Raw genomic sequence first — 18908 nt, 5'->3', positions numbered from 1 at the left:
TTCAATAAACAATTATTGAAAAAAATTACATGAATTCCTAATGTGTTCCAACAATATTATAGGTCACTCCTAAAAGATGCAATTAATTTCTTTATACTCTACATTGGCCATCTATTTGTTCAAGAAATGTTCACTTATTAAATGAACTTGGTACAGTAATAACTGAATTGTAGAGGCAATAAATTTTAGTAAAAAAAAATCTCAGATTCCCTTAGAATTTCTAAACCTGATATAGCTTTTCTTTCTTCAGAAATGACTTGCATTTCCCTTTTTCTGGATTGAACCACTGCTCCTACCATGGCTTCTGATGAGCAACTCTGGATGGGTTTTGGTAATGCGAGGAAATCACACATTGTACTACATTGATTCTTTAGCCTTACATCAATTCTATTAATTATTACTATTCTCTCATCAAAATGGTCCATTTACAATTTACCAATATTTTCCAGGTTCAGAAGACATGGCTGGGACCCTAGCAGAATCAGTTCTTTTACATTGTCAAAATGACACGGGATGTATGCCTCATCTCTCCTGTAGTTTCAAAAGCATGTGTCTATTTCTTTGAGTCACTTCAATGAAAAAAAAAAAACCAAAACCAATCTTTTGGCTCTCTTTCTCCTATTGTCCATATGAGAACTGGTGCCACAAAATACAGCTGACTGGCTTCCCAACGTGGTCCCCTCGTCAAGACCTCAGACTGTTAAGTGCCAGGAGAGCAAGGACGTCTTACATCCCTGGTTTGGGGCAGCACAGAGCATGCCCCACAGCAACGCTCCGTAAACGCTACTCTCTCCCTCCATGAATGACTTGCAAACAAATGCTAGTGCCTGATTCTTTCCAAGTCCTAAATGCTTGTCTCTGTTTTAACATATACTCTTGGTCTTGACTCAAGGGAAGAAGACTTCCCATCCCTGAATTCAAGGGGATCCCGTTCTGCTGTTCTTGAAGGACTTTCTATAAGCTATCAATGGAGGATTCTAAAAATAAGCTGTAATAGGATCCACTGTGTTGAGTATTCCACTTTTAAAAGATCAGAGGTGTGAGCTCATATTTTCATACACCTCTGGTCATGCTATTGTGACTCATCACTGTGATTCTTTCAGCTTTATTGAGAACTGACATATAACATTGTGCTGGTTAAAGGTGTATATGTTGATTTGATACACTTACATGATTTAAAATGATTACCACTGCAGAATTAACTAATACCTCCATCGTATCGTATCACATTAATTACTTGTTTTTTTTTTTTGTTTTTTTTTTTGTGGTGAGAATATGTAATACCTACTCCCTTAGCAACCGCTGATTTTGTTTTAGACACAAGGTTTCCCCTACTTTAGTAGGTATGATCTAGTCTGCTTTCTAACTATGGTGCTGGAGAAAACTCTTGAGAGTCCCTTGGACAGCAAAGATATCAAACCAGTCAACCCTAAAGGAAATCAACCCTGAATATTCATTGGAAGGACTGATGCTGAAGCTGAAACTCTGATACTTTGTCCACCTTATGGAAAGAGCTGACTCATTGAAAAAGATCCTAATGCTGGGAAAGACTGAAGGCAAAAGGGGAATGGGTCAGCAGAGGATGAGATGGTTAGATAGCATCGCCAACTCAATGGACATGAATTTGAGTAAACTCTGGTAGATAGTGGAGGACAGAGAAGCCTGGTGTGTGTAGCCCATGAGGTTGCAGCGTCAGACATGACTTTGCAACTGAACAATAACAACAAAATGATCTAGTCAATTGCATTTCATATGTCTATCTCTGCAGTGAGAAGATGGGTTCGCTATTAGAAACAGAGATTAAGACAGAAACAATTGAGTGTACACTATTGCCAGGTCTTTCACTAAATGCTTTCACATATATTGCTCACTTAATTCTCATGTCATCTTTTTCAAAAATAAATTATTATTTCCATTACACCACTAAGTCTCTAAGAGACCAGGTGATATAATCATGGTCACACAGCAAGTAACAGGATTCAAAACCAGTTTTCTGATTTAAAATCTAGGACTGCGTCCATTATACAAAAATCACATCACAAAGATCATTGCATTTAGAGACTCTCAGCTCCCCAGATGCATAATTCAACAGCCCCAATCTTGGTCTCAGCATTTATATGCTCAGTGCATCATTCAGGCAGAGACTAATGCAGCCAGCCCAAACCACTTCACCATGAATGTGGACCTCCTCATACTGAAATGTGTTCATGATTAAGAAGGAAGTAGCTTCACAGATTGCTGAACAATTATATTGACTGTAACTCAATCAAGTAGTAAAAACAAACTGAAAGAAGATCACATTCCTTCTCTACTACAGATTTGTATTTTTCTATATGAAATGTACTGTTCTGTGTAAGGCATGTTCATTCCTGCAGGAATCTCATTTATTATAGCTTCTAATTACTTTTAACTACTGAGCACAGGGCACCACTGTGAAAAGTCTATCGACAATCAGAAGGAAGCACCCGATTGAAGAAACTAATTGTTTAATGTTTCAGGGTGTTATTTTCCCTGCTTCTCTTTATTATACTTCACACCAAGGAAGAACTATACATCAGAGGGTTAAGGCAGTATGTTACATAGGAATCAATCCTGAAGTGACTAGTATGGTTCAACACATGCAGAGGGTCTGCAAAATTAATACGGAAAGCCCACTGCAGATCTATTGATCCTTCCCACCTTGGTCACCCTGAGCACTGTGTTTCTGACAAATGAAAAGCTTAAGAAAATTGCCACCAGTCAGCAGGGATTTCAAAAACCCAACACCTCTGTCCTTTTTCCCTTATAACAGAGGAGGCACTTTTCTTAATGAAACAAGTAAATATTTTTAAATGTGAAAAACAAGCAAACAGCTATTTGTTTTAAAGAATAAATAATACAGTTACAGACATATGTGCGTGCATGTGCTCAGTCATGTAGGACTCACAGGCGATCCGGTGGACTGTAGCCTGTCAGACTTCCCTGTTCATGGGATACTCCAGGCAAGAATAATGGAGTGGGTTACCGTGCCCTCTTTATGGGATCCTTCCCACCCAGGAATCCAATCTGCATCTCTTACGTCTACTGCATTGGCAGGCAGTTTCTTTACCACTAGCACCACCTGGGAAGCCCATTCAACATTATTATTTGACTCTAGTCAAATAGGCAGTGCTGATGAAATCTTCTGTACCAACTCCTATGGTTCACAGTCTGAGAGCTGAAAGACAAGGGGTTAATGAATATTTGAAAAGAAAGCAGAGAGATGGCAGGCGGAGAGTGGCACCATAGAAAACCACTGAACAGAATGGAGAAGCAGCGGGCAACAGCTGGAAAGAGATCCTGGCAGCAGAAGCAGAGCCAAATTGAATACTCTGGCTCACTCCATATATCTTAAGGCAAAAAAGCAATCGTGTTTAAAGGGCACATTTTCAGCACTGCACAGAGAATTAGCCATGAAATTCCCATTAAAGATAATAGGAATTTTCTATTGCAACTTTCAGTACATTCTCAGCAAGTTCTCAATGTCTATCCTTAAACCTAGGCTTCAAAATCAACTGCCAGGCATACACACTCTATAGCCCTCATTCCCTTCTCATCAAGCACACTAAGGCATGTTCTACTCTGACCAGGTTCATTGCTGTGGTGAGTGCAGAGGCAATTATGGACCTTTGGGGGACGGGTAGCTGACCACTTGGCCGCAGTAGGAGGTGTTTGCTAGGCTGAAGATGTACATGAATATGAAACATCTGTGGGTAAGGTAGGACCTTCATGACCACAGCCACCAGGTTTGAACCTGCTTCTCTGCATTTAAAATGATCCAGCCTGGGACCCTTTCTCCAGTAGATTTCACTTCTGTTTTGGTTTTATTTTTGGAATTTAACTGAATAGGTGAGGACCCTAATCCTGGCTGCTCAAAGGCTACCCAAAGGTCCTCAACACTCCCTCTCTGGTCCATCTGTTTTGGCTACTGGACTTTTGTCCTCAATTCTTGCATGTTTTTTGATGACACTGATGCTTAAGGGGTGTCCAGTATGTGATTTTCATTTGTCGCCCCCAACCTTTGACAGGATAATTGTTTTCTCTTTGACCTGTTTATGCAAGATACTAAGCAGAACTTTGAGTATTTTTCATTCCTTTCTTGTAGATCCTACAGTGGTTTATTCTGAGGCTCTTGGGTGTACAGGGGACTGGTGGTAGAGAATCAAGGAATCTTAATGCTTTTTACACACTCCTTGGTGATCTTTCCTCACCTTCCACAGTAGGCAGCTGAGTCTTCTGTTATTACACTTCTGTGCCTGTTCCTGGAATACCTCTTCCCTGCTCCTAACACCTGAAGCATGTTCCCAGAAAACTCTTAGTACTGTGTTTCCATTACCCTTTGAGATTATATATATACTTGATTATTTATTGTTATTATACCCACTTGTACTCACATACAACTTTAGTCCTTGCTGAGTATGAAACCACCAAAGGACATCCCTATATAGGTGCGGCTTCCCAGGTAGCACAGTGGTAAAGAATCTGCAGGAGACTCGAGAGACACGGGTTTAATCCCTGGGTTGGGAAGATCCCCTGGAGAAGGAAATGGCAACCCATTCTAGTATTCTTGCCTGGAAAATTCCATGGATAGAATGGAGCCCGGCGGACTACAGTCCCTGGGGTCACAGTCAGACATGATTGAGCGCACACACACACAGGTACATCTAAAACATCTAAAACTCAACATGTTATAGTTAATGCAACATCTGTCTCCACAATCCCCTCAATGACAAACACATATCCTCCCCACCCCCATCACAGCAGCCTCCCTCCCCTTCGTCTTTCCACGCTAATGTTAACTGCAAATTGGCACTTGCCATGGGCACTTGCCATCTACCTCTACAAGGATTAAATCATGCGCTAATGTGACTTAGCAGCAGCAGCAGCAATGCAGCTGCTGACTTTCAACATCCCCTTGAAAGGAGTTCAGGGTGGAGAGCAGATATGAGACACACTGTGCTTGGGAGGAAAAACTGGCAGGACAGGTCTTCGGATAGTTAGACATTTTCAGAAGCTGATTTTATGAGCCCAATTCGTGTATCTCCTTATATCTAGAAAAGCACTGAAATCCTTCATGGTGATGACTGTTCTTCATGACTAGCAGAAACCTTCTGGAAAAATATGTGCTTGGTTGCATGTATTCCCCCTTCACCAAAACCTTATATATACCAGCCTCCCCCGCAGCTTCTGTAGAGCAGCTTCTCAGAGCTATCTGAGGTACTGTCTCCCAGGCTGCAGTCCTCATTTTGCCCCAGATGAAACTGAATTTGCAGCTCCCATGTTGAGCATTTTTTAAGTCTACACTGGAAGAGTCAGCATCTCTCTCCCCTGTTCTCTACTCCTCACCAGTTGTCCAGTTCTGTGTACTGTCGTTCCATACTTTTCACATATCTTTTCCCTTCTAACTCTGTGCCCAGGCCTTAGTTTTGGCCTTCATCATGTGACTGAAGTCCTGTAAAATCCTGGCTGTCTCCCTGCCTCCCTCCTTGTCCCATTGCAGACCATGGTACTGATCTTCATTTTAAAAATATTTTTCAAGTATCTAATCATGTTATTCTTTTGCTAAAAGTCCTTCACTGGCTTCCTAGAGCCTCTGAAAGGGAGTCTCCAACTCTTAACTCAGTAGGCAGGGCGTTCCATGCTCCAATTCCTGTCTTTCTTCCTCCTTTCATCTCCCAGGACGGCTTCCTCCTCATTTCACTGTCCAGAAATAGCAAACTCTTTACTGTGACCTTCAGCCCCTTCCTGTGCTATTTCACACCCCTCAGGATTATATTTTCATACCATTCCTTTACAGGGAAACGTCCTCCTCCATTTCTGTCACCTGGTAAACACTATCCATGCTTTAAAACCTGCAACAGGTGTTACATTACATCCTTCCTGCTTAAAAGGATTGAAATCTCACTTCTCGGTATTCCTCCAGAGGATTAGATGACCTAGTGCCCACGTGAAATTAACATCATAGAGGCAGAAATTGCTGCTTCCTCCCATCAGCTGCCCCCACATCACCTGCTCCCCTGCTCCAGGTCACACAGAAAAAGAGGCAATTCTGAAAGTGCTGGCCAATGAAACATTTATATTGGTGAGACACCCATACTTCTCTCCTCTGGAGGAGAGAAAATTTGGCTTATGACAGTTATTACAGCACTTATAAAACCACTAGCCATGAAATCTTCAGGAATACATCTTAGAGAATGACTGGAACTTTGTTTTTTATATAATTTTGCAGGTTTAGGGAAAACAATAGCTTCAGTTTCTTTCAAATAAAATCTGCAGAATCATGCCCTGTTTAACACTATAATTTAAAGTTGATTCTACACTTGTCACTTTCAGATAGAAAAATTGGGTTTGGCAAAATCCGATGAAATATCACTTATAATTATGTATTTAGATTATTTTCTCAAGATATGTTTAATGTACCTAGAATTTTCCAATTTTAATGATAGAAGGTAATAAGGTATAAGCTCTGACTTTATAAGTATTGACATTAAAGCTTGCCTAGCCAACAACACATGATTACTGGCAGTCTGAGCTAGAAACCACTACAATAAGAAGTGACTCATAATTACTGTTTTATTCTTCTTTCACAGTAATCTAATGAAAGCGATGAACATTTTTAAATAGAATAATTTAATGTACTAGTTTATTAAGATTTCTATCAACTGCAAAGAAAAATTCGGGAAAAAAAAAACATATATGCAAATCTAGTCACCTCTTCGGGGGAAAGAACTTTAGTAAGAGATAATGGAAAAAGGTAAAAGAATAAAACTTCTATCATATTTGAGATATTTGATATAATTCTATGAGAATAAATTTACTTATCTGGTTGCTTAAATTAGCATAAACTGTGGAGTTTTATTTGCCTACTTTACAATTTAGTATAATTTGAAGATCTGGGTTTACTTTTCTTTCTTCTCCCCTAGCTTTCAACAGAAGTATAATTAACAAATGTCATATAAATTTAAAGTATACAACTTGGCAATTTGATATACCTATACACTGTAAGCTACTCTTCACAATTAAGCTAATTAACGCATTGATCACCTCACATTGTTACCATAGTCTTTGTTGGTTTTTTTTTCTTTCCTCTTTTGGTGGTAAAAGCACTTACTGCTGCTGCTGCTGCTAAGTCGCTTCAGTCGTGTCCGACTCTGTGTGACCCCACAGACGGCAGCCCGCCAGGCTTCCCCATCCCTGGGATTCTCCAGGCAAGAACACTGGAGTGGGTTGCCATTTCCTTCTCCGGTGCATGAAAGTGAAAAGTGAAAGTGAAGTCGCTCAGTCGTGTCCAACTCTAGCGACCCCATGGACTGCAGCCCACCAGGCTCCTCCGTCCATGGGATTTTCCAGGCAAAAGTACTGGAGTGGGGTGCCATTAAGATCCTAGCAAATGTCAAGAATATAATACAATATTAAGTATATTCACATTGTTATGTCAGATCTCCAGAATTAGTCATCTTGTGTAGCTGAAACTTTGTACCCCTTGACCAACGTCTCCCCATTTTTCCCCTCCTCCCCATAATTCTATTTTCTGCTCCTTTAAGTTTGCCAGAGTAAGTAAGATGTATACTTATAGCATAAGTAAGATATATTTTGTCTGTCTCCCAGAGCCCCATTATTATAGCATTTTATCTTTTCCCTTCTAAAGAATGGTACACAATTTTACATTTTCACTTTTTTTTCTTTAATTCATTAATGATTTTACTAGATATTAACAAATGGGAAAAGTTGCATTGGCCATAATCAAATTATAACTGTTAAAGAAAAATAATCTAAACTGCAGCCGTATCTAATGACAATTTTAAAATATCAGTACTCACTGCTACTATCACTCATTGCTACTACTATCCTGATACAAAATAAGTGCTTTCCACTAACATATGTTAGATTCCTGACTATAAGAGCATAAATTTAGGACTTCTTATTGGGAACGTACAGGATCCTGGCATCATGAGTTACCAGTTTCCTCTGTTCTAGTTAGCCACCTTTCTGGAGATTTAAAATTCAAGTATTTCCACTAATCTCATTACTGAAATTTCCAATGCATTTTTGGACAAAAAATAAGTGGATACAACTTTAAAACTACATTTGCTTATAGCAATCGTTTACTTTTTCCCTCTCATACCTAGAATCTAACCTACATACAGAAATCCCCAGAGTAAACCTACTCCTTGTGTTTGATGCTTTTTGTTGCAGCTTCATCATCTTCTCCGTTAGGACTCTGATCACCTACGCCAGGTTACCTTGAGTGCTCCACTTTTATAAGAGTCTGCATTCCTTACCCTGGGCCTATTTGTCAATTTGTCCTTTGATGTCATGGTGATGACAGAATAAAATATTGCTAAGAAAGAGTTCTTTAAAGTCAAACAAAAGTGGTTTTTAAAATTGTTAATTGATAGTTCCCTTAAAAAAGAATTTAAGAGATTGTTTCTGTGAATTAAGAATCACTACACTGTTTATTTTCATTTTAAATAACTGTTTCATTAACCAAACTAGTAAGACACATTTCTCTTTAGTTGTTTTTAATTCCTGGATTTCATTTTTCTGGAAAATGCTGAGAGTCATATTTTGGGTTTTATTTTATGGTCACATGATGGGTTTTGTACATTTCTGCTGGAAGACGGATGACTGAGAATTCAACCAAGCTCTGCAATACTATCCAACGTGAAACTATGTCTCAGTTTCTAAATAACCAACTAAGAAATGCATCTTGGAAATACACTCCTTTTCATATATATAGTTTTTTAGCTCCTAAAGCGTTATATATGTTAAAATGAGTTTCCAGAATGTATAAAAGAAAAAGCAGTCCAACACTGGAATACATAAATGGCAGCCAGCTGGCTCATTATCATCGTGCTTTTTAATAATGAGAACAGGCCTTGCCATAGACTGTTTCCTCCTCATACCTGCGTGGGATTCAAAACAAGGCAGCTATGGTGCCGCTGCGGCAGGTGCTGGTGAAGCCCTGACACAGCGAGCCAGCCCCTTCTGATGCTGCTGTTCACAGCCCCGACTGGTGACTGAACACCAAGTATTCAGCTAACGATGGGCCTTGTTTCCTGGAAGAGATTCATCTTCACAACAAAGCTCGAAGATTAAAGGTAATTTATGTGTACAGATCTCCAAGGCTTTGGTGCTCAGACATCACAGGTGGGTCAGACGTGAGGCCTGGGCTCAAATGACCTGTCTTCCTGCAGGATCATCCCAGAAATTCCTACACCACTGAAAATCTGTCATGGATAGATTAAAAGAAAGGAAAGGAAAGTTAAGTTGCTCAGTCATGTCCGACTCTTTGCGACCCCATGGACTGCAGCCTCCCAGGCTCCTCTGTCCATGGGATTTTCCAGGCAAGAGTACTGGAGTGGGTTGCCATTTTCTTCTCCAGGGGATCTTCCTGACTCAGTGATGAAGCTGCGTCTCCCGCATTGCAGGTGGACGCTTTACCCTCTAATCCCCCAGGGAAGCCCTAGATTAAAAGAGGATGTGGACAAAAACTCCCTGGAACGAGTCCTCAGAGGGAAACGCTGTGATTCCAGAGTCCCTGCCCTCACTAGAAATTTCCTTGACCTAACCTTTCCAACCTAGATAGCACATTGAAAAGCAGAGACATTACTTTGCCAACAAAGGTCCGTCTAGTAAAGACTATGGTTTTTCCAGTGGTCGTGTATGGATATGAGAGTTGGACTGTGAAGAAAGCTGAGCGTCGACGATTTGATGGTTTTGAACTGTGGTGTTGGAGAAGACTCTTGAGAGTCCCTTGGACTGCAAGGAGATCCAACCAGTCCATTCTGAAGGAGAGCAGCCCTGGGATTTCTTTGGAAGGACTGATGCTAAAGCTGAAACTCCAGTACTTTGGCCACCTCATGCGAAGAGTTGACTCACTGGAAAAGACTCTGATGCTGGGAGGGACTGGGGGCAGGAGGAGAAGGGGACGACAGAGGATGAGATGACTGGATGGCATCACTGACTCGATGGACGTGAGTCTGAGTGAACTCCAGGAGTTGGTGATGGACAGGGAAGCCTGGCGTGCTGTGATTCATGGGGTCGCAAAGAGTCGGACATGACTGAGCGACTGAACTGAACTGAACCTTTCAGGGAGCCTCTGGAAATATCTACCTACTTGTTGCCACTGGGGAAGGAAGCATAAACAAACATCGTGGGAGGGACGTGGAATCTTTGTTTTTGGAGGTGGTAAGGCTCAGGCTTGGGTTTTATAACTTTTGCAATATGCTGATTTGTCAATATAATGATTAAAGGAAAACAGTTGGCTATTAAGCAGTGATGTGGAGAAAGAAGCAAAACAAAATGAAATACCACAATGAATGCAAGGATTTGGCAGAAGGATGTAATAGGGAAATTTAGAAACCCTCTGGCACGCTGTTGGAAGGGCTGCAGCAAGCAACTGCATGGTATAAAAAAGAGCTTTAAAGCAGACTCACAGACAGAGAAAACAAACTATTGGTTACCAGTGGGAAGAGGGAAGCGGGGAGGGGCAACATAGCAATAGGGGAGTAAAGTGTTAGTCGCTCAGTCATGGTCTGTCTCTTTGCAATCCCTGTAGCCCGCCAGGCTCCCCTGTCCATGGAATTTCTCAAGCAAGAAAACTTGAGTGGGTTGCCATTTCCTTTTCCAGGGGATCTTCCTGACCTAGCGATTGAACCTACATCTCCTGCACTGGCAGGTGGATTCTTCACCACTGAGCCACCAGGGAAGCCCTTATAAAACTATACGTACTAATAAAACTATGTTCAGATATATGTTGTTTGATAGAAGGAGTAAGAGATGAAAACGAAATGGAAACTTTGGCAAAGTTCCATTTATCAAACTAGCTTTTAATATCACAGACACAATTTAAAAGGAAAAAAAAAAAGCCTGATCTTAATAAAAGACAATCTTCTTTCAATATTCAATAACAATGGAGGTATTTAACACAAGTGAATGATTGAGGAGTGTAGGGAGGAAAGTTCATCAGTAGAATTGTAATGCACACAAAGGACTGCCCTGGGAAAGAGAATTTAGTAAAAACAAAGGTGGACCAAACACTATGAAAAGATTTTAATAATTCATCCTGAATTCTACTCCTTCTTGCATTAGGGCTTCCCTGGTGGCTCAGTGGTAAAAAATCCACCTGCCAAGGAGACTCAGTTTAATTTCTGAGTTGAGAAGATCCCCTGGAGAAGGAAATGAAAACCCACTCCAGTATTCTTGCCTGGGAAATCCCAAGGACAGTGGAGCCTGGCGGGCTACAGTCCAGGGGTTTGAAGAGAGTTGGACACAACTTAGTGACTTAACAACAACAAAAACCAGCTTTCATTCTCTGTGGTATGCCATCCAGGCGTCTAATTCAGGTTGGCGTTAAAACATCTAGATATGAATGCTAATTAAAACTGCCCTTTCATTCTGAAAAATCACATTCTTCTCTTTAATATCAAATACAGGCTTATAACTCAATACTTTAAAATATTTTAGATTCCTTTTTCTTGGTGAATAAAATCAGAAAAGGCAGGAAACTGATTATCTAATGTGGATGCCATATTGTTAACCACTTCCCATCTTAATTTTAAAAGTAAATGCTAAAAATAGTCTGTAATATTTATTCTAATTCATATTTTGAATTTCTCCCCTTTGTCAGAACCTCAAGGTAAACCTCCATGTTCAATAATTAGGGTAGGTATGGATCTACTTGGGTTCCTTCCTAGCTTTCTGAATTATAATTACTGAAGAAGTATTTTAGTAACAGAGTTATGCAAGATTTCTGATTCTTGCATAACATAAATCAGCACACATTTTATCACCATGAAAAATCTAAGCATAGCCTTACCTGAAAGATTAAAGATATTACTAAATGCCTATATTATTCTGCATAACAGAAAAATAAAATAGTACTATTTTCAAATAGTTTTAACCTTAATTTCAGCATCTGTGATGGGGCATTTTTGCCTACATCTCAGTAAATCTCTCTGAAATGAATTAACTAACGCTATATTTATTTCGAACTGCAGAAATGGAGAAAGCCAAAAAACTTTGAAATTTCAATGTTACTTGTGATTCCAACACATCCATCAATGAATACAGTAATTAAAAAATGGTTGTAGAACACCGATCTATTTCTCCTACTCATCAATCGTCAAACTCTAAAACTGCTCATGGGAGATATGAGAGAGTAACTTGGACAATTTGGTCATGATTCTAGGATTAAAAAATTCTAGAGTTTAAAAAACTCTGGAAGTTAGAAAAAAATTTTTGGCCATACCATGAGGCTTGAAGGATCTTAGTTCCCCAACCAGGGATCGAACCCAGGCCTCCTGCAATGGATGCACAGAGTCCTAACCGCTGAACCGCCAGGGAACTGCATTAAATGGCAAACTTAAAAGCATTAACTTTCAGTAAATTCATGTGGAGATAGGAGAATATGCTTGTAGTTTGAAGCCTGACATGTCCCTTGGTTGTCACAGTCCTCAGATAACTATGATCTTACACCAGTGCAGAGTAAGAACATTAATCATGGTGATGACATACCGAGTGTCAAGGCCACAGTGGCCTCTATGTTCCTTGAACACATCATGCTGGCTCCCACTCGGACTCCCACATTTGCACTCTGCTCTCTAGAATCGAATGCACTTTCTCTGAGATATCTGCATGACTCACTCTTGCATTTCACACAGGTCTCCAACCCAACAGAACTTACTCCTTGGAAGATGACATCCCCTCATCCCATCTTGTCCCCTGTCACCTCTCTGACTTCTGTTCTTTTCTGTATTTATGTCACCTACCATGTTACCATTTATTTACTTTGTCATCTGTTTCACTCCCACCTGATTTACATTATATAACAGTAGGGAGGTTTTTGCCTTTTTTTTTTTTTCCCAATGCTTGATACCAGAAACTAGAACAGTGTTGGCACATAATTAGTGTCAATGTATATTAACTGAGTGAATGGAAAGTAAATAAATGGATGAATGAATGAGAACAGAACGATTGAACATGACTGATCGGAGACAGCGTTTCTCTGCTGAACTCATTTAGTTGCAAATGATATTTCATCTAAGCTCTTAGTAAGCTTGCAATGCTTCCCAGGTCATTTAGTAGTAAAGAATCTGCCGGCAGATGCAGGAGAGGTGGGTTCGATCCCTGGCTCGGGAAGATCTCCAGGAGGAGGAAACGACAACTCACTCCAGTAGTGTTGCCTGGAGAATCCCATGGACAGAGAAGCCTGGCAGGCTACAGTTCAAAGGGTTTTAAAGAGTCAGATATGACTGAGTGACTGAGCGTGGGCATGAGTAAGCTTGCAATAGAGCACAAAGTACTCAGCAATTAAAATAAAGGGGACAATTCTGTCTATTGTGTCACTCACACAGGTGTAATTGCTCCTTTTAGAGAAACAAAGTCTTGCCACACTTCATAAGCAAGGACATGCTGTGTAGGACTTGAAATCCATAATTCAGGCATATCAAGTCAAATGGAATTTCACGGATGAAAACCTACTGACTTGAATCAACTTTTTCTATCTACCTCTTCAAAACCTCTACCCATCAAAACCCAGTTCAAACACTACCTTCTCCAGGGAAAGTTCCAACCATCTCCAAGATATATGTTGCTTCTGATTCTTATTTTTTAGCTGTAACTCTCCTAGGTCATTTATTTTTTTCTTGTAGTCTAAGTCATTTGTTATTTTTATTATATTTTTGTTATCTTATTTTGTCACATTATTATTTACTTTAATAATTGTTTGTTGTTCATGCCTCATGTCTGTACCATGAGCATCATCAATTTATGATGTTACCCAGCCAATAGCACCAACTGCAGTCCTTTGCATGGATTAAGTACCAAGTAAGTTTGAATAAACAACAACTACTATTCTCTCAAAATCTAACTGGCCTCATACTAAGAACAGACTATGACTGGCGACAGAAGACTCTCTGCCTACCAGATTACAATGAGGACTAAATCCTGTTCTATTATTTTCACTTATATGGTTTCATTTCTCTGTGAAAACTGAGATGTGACAGAAGAGGAATAAGTGATTATGAAGAAGGACCTGACTTGAATCTGATACAGCTGTAGGAATTTATGTACCTACTGGCTTTCCCAAACAGAGCACTGATGCATAAGATAAACCACCTGAATAGAACCCATCTAAAACTCCTCCTTACAGTTTCAGGAAGAGCATATCGTGTGGGCTTTTAGACTGTGATTTTGCCAGAAGTAGGAAGGCAGTGGTAACCCCAAGAAAACATCTAACTCACAACAATTGAGTAACAAGGACCCAAACCACTGAAGAAAAGGTAAAAAACCTTTTTTCTAGAAAATATTCTAGTCACCAGCTCCTACCAAGCAAGTTCCTAGAGTGCATAAAACAGATGCACAATTTTGTACCTAAAGTATAAGTCTTAAGATATATAAAGAATGATAAGCTTCTGGGCCACAGTGATATAAATGTGGGATTGCATTCATTTTGTATGAATAAACAGTCACTGAAAATAGAACTAAAGCCAGAAATTACTCTGCAAGAATTAACGAATCTCTGAAATCTTATTCCAAATATGTTTCCAGCTATAATTTCACAGAGCTAAATGTAATAAACAAGAAAGTCCAAACATAACGAGGTGTAGTGAAGACGCAGGCAAAGATGCAGCACGGTGGGAGTCACGTACCGATGCACGCCGCTGTTGCACATGATGACGTGGCAGGCCCCCAGCCTACTGCACAGCTCCGAGGACACTGACAGCAGCCCAACTCCGGAGGCGCTGCAAGCCGTGTTCACACAGGCGGCCGTGCGCTTGGATCTGATAAATGAGGCCACCAGTCGATAAAGTTCATCCAAAACATTGAGAGGCCTCATGAGCTGCAGGAAAAAAAAAAACGATAAACATAAAGTTCAACATGTTTAATAGAAAGAAATCTTTTTAGATGGGCTATAATTCACAGTCATTATAACCTACAGTCTAAAATATTTTATTATGGAGGTAACAGAACTGGAGCTCATAAATTTTATACTGACACCATGCTCAAGAACAACACCAACAAAATTAAATAAAAGGTAAATGGTAAAATATAGGGTCAATGCAATCTTCTATTTTTACCTTATCTATGTAGGCAGCTTTAGATGTAGAGTTTGGTGGTGAATTTGACTTGTCCAAGTAGAATGCCCTGTAAGAATCCAAAGAATAAATGATCATTTATTGCTAGCAAAATTAAAAAGCATGAAGACGTGCAAGTTTTACTGATTTCCTTTTAAAGACAAATGAATTAACAAAGTACTGAATGCTAGCATGAGTGGAACTGCAAAAAAAGAAAGTTTTCCATTCAGAAAAAAACAATTAAAGCTACCATCACCTCTATTATTTATTATACGGCCTTAGAGAGATATTTAATTTGTATATGCCTCAATTTCCTCTTTTGTAATTTGGAGATTTTAGTAGTTTATATTAATAATACTTCATGAGGCAGCCAAGAAAATGAAGTGAGTTAATGCAAATAAAATACTTAGGAGGGGACACAGCACAGAATAAGTGCTCACTGATGCAGTAATTAATATTATTATAAAAGTTGAAGAAAGATATTTTCTCATGACTGTTGAAAAACATGATCTGGTTTTAATTTATTATGCAAGTGACAGATTATGAAAATAATTCTCCAAACACTAATTTTAAACAGATTACTTAGCTGGATTCTTTCAGCCACTAAGTTATGTTCAGATGAGAAGTAAAATTCTCTTCCAAGATATACTTGTTCTTTTTTGTCACCAGGATGCAATATGGTCACAACTATTTTAATACACTAAGTGGAAAACTCACTCTAGAAAAGTGATACACAGCTGGCCACACTGAGCACTCTCCCTACTTTCTAAAAGAGACAGTCCTTAAAAAAAAAAAAAAAAAAGTTGTCACTGATTCAGCCAGTGAAGAGGAGGATCACGTAGATCTAATCCTGCTATAGTCACTTGAACTGACGTGGCAGAAATCTACAAATTTTCACTGGGACAAAATGCTTAAAGAAAAAACCCCACATATTTGATGAAGCAAGCTAATAGAAAAACAGAATAAAACATTTTATAGATTTAAAATGTATAAATGCCCACATCAAGTAAAACTTTATTCTGAGAGAATCTCACTTTTTCTAAATGCTATAGTGCTGTGCTTAGTCACTCAGTCCTTTTCGATTCTTTGGGACCCCATGGCCTGTAGCCCTCCAGGCTCCTCTGTCCATGGGATTTCCCAGGCAAGAATACTGGAGTGGGTTGCCATGCCCTCCTCCAGGGGATCTTCCCAACCCAGGGATCGAACCCAGGTCTCCTGCATTGCAGGTGGATTCTTTACCGTCTGAGCCACCAGGGAAGCCAAATGCTATAGAGCAAAATGAAAATAGATAAAGCATCTCATGATATAATCACACCCTTCGAAATGCTTTTAGAAGATAAAAGCTTATGACAAATTCAGAGCTAAATATATTTACTGATCCAGACTTGTGTGAGTAGTTAATATTCATTAATCCATAATTACAGAAAGTGGCAAATTATTATAAAATATATCTATGGGCTGATGACACTGAGAGAAGGTAACCATGAAATACAGCTTCTTCCTGACTCCTATGAAATTTACACAGCCAAGAAATATTTTAATTCAATCAATTATTTCTTAAAATAAAAATTTAGATTTGAGCCTGTAACTAATTTTGAGTACTCTCTGTTCAGAAAAATGATTGTTCAGCCATGAATTTTACCATCCCTAAGGTTTACAGGTATTCATAGAACTTCAGTATTTTTCAGAACATGACAAATTTCCAACATGAAATACATTTCTAATGCACTTCCCTTAATTACAAAAGTCTGGCAATACCCCTTAATCAAAATTTATGAGAGAGTTAATGGTAAAACTGGATTAATGCCAAAATTGACTGTAATTTAATATGCTTTTGAGGTTAGTAAGAATGAAGTCATGGCTCTTTGTCTCAATAAGCAAATCTTATTAAGACGGTTTTGAAAACACGCCTGCTACTTTACATAGGATGAACAGTAAGTTTCCTTTCATGCAGGCATGCATCAGGTTTCCTTGTTGCAACTTTGTAAATGAACCTTGCCTTACAAAATAAATGCAGTATGATAATATTTTCTATTTAGTCCCTAGAGAATAAAATACCAAGGAAAGAGGGGATGTCATGTTACAATAAATGCAGTATAAATATATCCAAATTAAATAACTAAAATGAAATGAATCTTGGGAAAGTATCTCATACAATCTAACAGCAAGGACAAATACAGAGGTATCTAGAATGTAGTCCAGGAAATGATAAGTAGGTTAAAAACTTACAGAAAGATACTGAAATACACACACATGAGGAAGAAGGAAGGCTCCATAAGAATATGGTACATGAGTTGGACTTGGATGGATGGATGGGATTCAGGACAGGCCAAAATGGAAAAACAGAATTTCAAGTAGAGGCAACACTATGAACAATTAGAAGAGAAAGAGAAATGGGTGGAGCCAACTTTGCCAGACAGCAGGTTCATGTAAGGCAGAGAGACTGAGTATTGCACAAGTGGGCTGGATTCATAGTGTGAGGAAATGAAATACCAAACTAAGATATAATTAATTTGTTAAGCAGTGGAGAAGCACTACACAGGGAAAACTTTGTTACCAGTGAAAAAGTAAGAATAAATGGGAAATCCTCCAATTAAAAAAATAATAAAATTGCTGAAGCTGAAGCTCCAATACTTTGGCTACCCAATGTGAAGGGCCGACTCAATGGAAATGACCCTGATGCTGGGAAAGACTGAGGGCAGGAGAAGCGGAGGACAGAGGATGAGATGGTTGGATGGCATCACTGACTCGATGAACATGAGTTTGAGCAAGCTCTGAGAGATGGTGAAGGACAGGGAAGCCTGGATTGCTGCAGTCCATGGGGTTGCAAAAAGCTGGACATGACTTAGCAACTGAACAACAGCAACAATAAAATTATTTTTTTTTAAAGAATAAATAGAAAGAAGTACACGACCCATCAGCTATGACAATTTAGGGAAATTTGAGACCCTAGAAGTGAAAAGACTAGTTTAGTTTTTTTTTTTTTTTTTGCAGCATGTGGGATTTTACTTCCCTGACCAGGGATCAGTCCCATGCCTCCCTGCATTGGAAGTGGGAGTCTTAACCACTGGACAGCCAGGGAAGTCTGGGACACAGGGAATTGACATCTGCCGTGAAAGAAAGAAAATGCGTGTGGGGAACATCAAGATTAATTCAGACTCATGCAAGTTAATATACTAACAAGTTAGAAAAATGATTTTTCAAATAAGTAACATATTAGGATCACAGCTCTATAGGGTCAAGCTGATGCTCCAGGAATGGTCAGGCTTTTACATAAAGAGAGACCATGCAAAAGTCTGATAGGAGAGACACAGAGGTTAAATCAATGACAAAAGTGACTGGTATTTGGCAATCTCTCTGGCTGTTCGTCTCCCTTTTTCTGGGCATGCTGGAAGACAACCAGTTTCTAAGAGGTAATTAAGGCACAAGAGTCACTGGTGTTTTATAAGTAAGGAGGAACAACTACAGTATTCCACTCAGGTCTCTGCTAGATTCTTGTCTGTTCTTTACATCAGTGCTTATGAGATCATTTCTGTATTTATAATAATTTATGGAAATTTTTCACTTGGCCAGACTCATATATAATTCTAATATCATGTCCTATCTCTAAATATTCTAACCTGGATCATGTAGTTTTGGGATTTTAGCATTTACTCTGCATTTCAAAAAGGAGTTATAACAGTGTTTGGTCAATTATAGATATTAGTCATAGACATGCCATTATTACAATGGTACAGCAGTTGACTATAGGTGTGACTGTTTCATAAGTACTATTGTTAAACTGCCTTTGACTATCATAGCACTTAAATT

At 39.2% G+C, this 18908-nt stretch overlaps 1 protein-coding gene across 2 annotated transcripts in view; it reads right to left on the bottom strand.

The window, feature by feature from the left end:
* The window catches only part of PREX2 (phosphatidylinositol-3,4,5-trisphosphate dependent Rac exchange factor 2), a 302189-nt gene that overhangs the window by 28866 nt on the left and 254415 nt on the right, over positions 1–18908 (bottom strand). For both annotated transcript variants that reach the window (XM_019973769.2, XM_070802636.1), the window contains exons 36-37: positions 15102–15168; positions 14673–14863 (exon numbers count right to left, since the gene is read on the bottom strand). In XM_019973769.2, the coding sequence (XP_019829328.2) occupies positions 14673–14863; positions 15102–15168 (258 nt within the window). The remainder of the gene's footprint in view (positions 1–14672; positions 14864–15101; positions 15169–18908) is intronic.

The sequence above is a fragment of the Bos indicus genome, chromosome 14 (assembly GCF_029378745.1).
Source record: "Bos indicus isolate NIAB-ARS_2022 breed Sahiwal x Tharparkar chromosome 14, NIAB-ARS_B.indTharparkar_mat_pri_1.0, whole genome shotgun sequence".
NCBI lineage: Eukaryota > Metazoa > Chordata > Mammalia > Artiodactyla > Bovidae > Bos > Bos indicus.
Note: the sequence above shows the minus strand (reverse complement) of the source record. Positions and strands in the feature narration are given on the sequence as shown.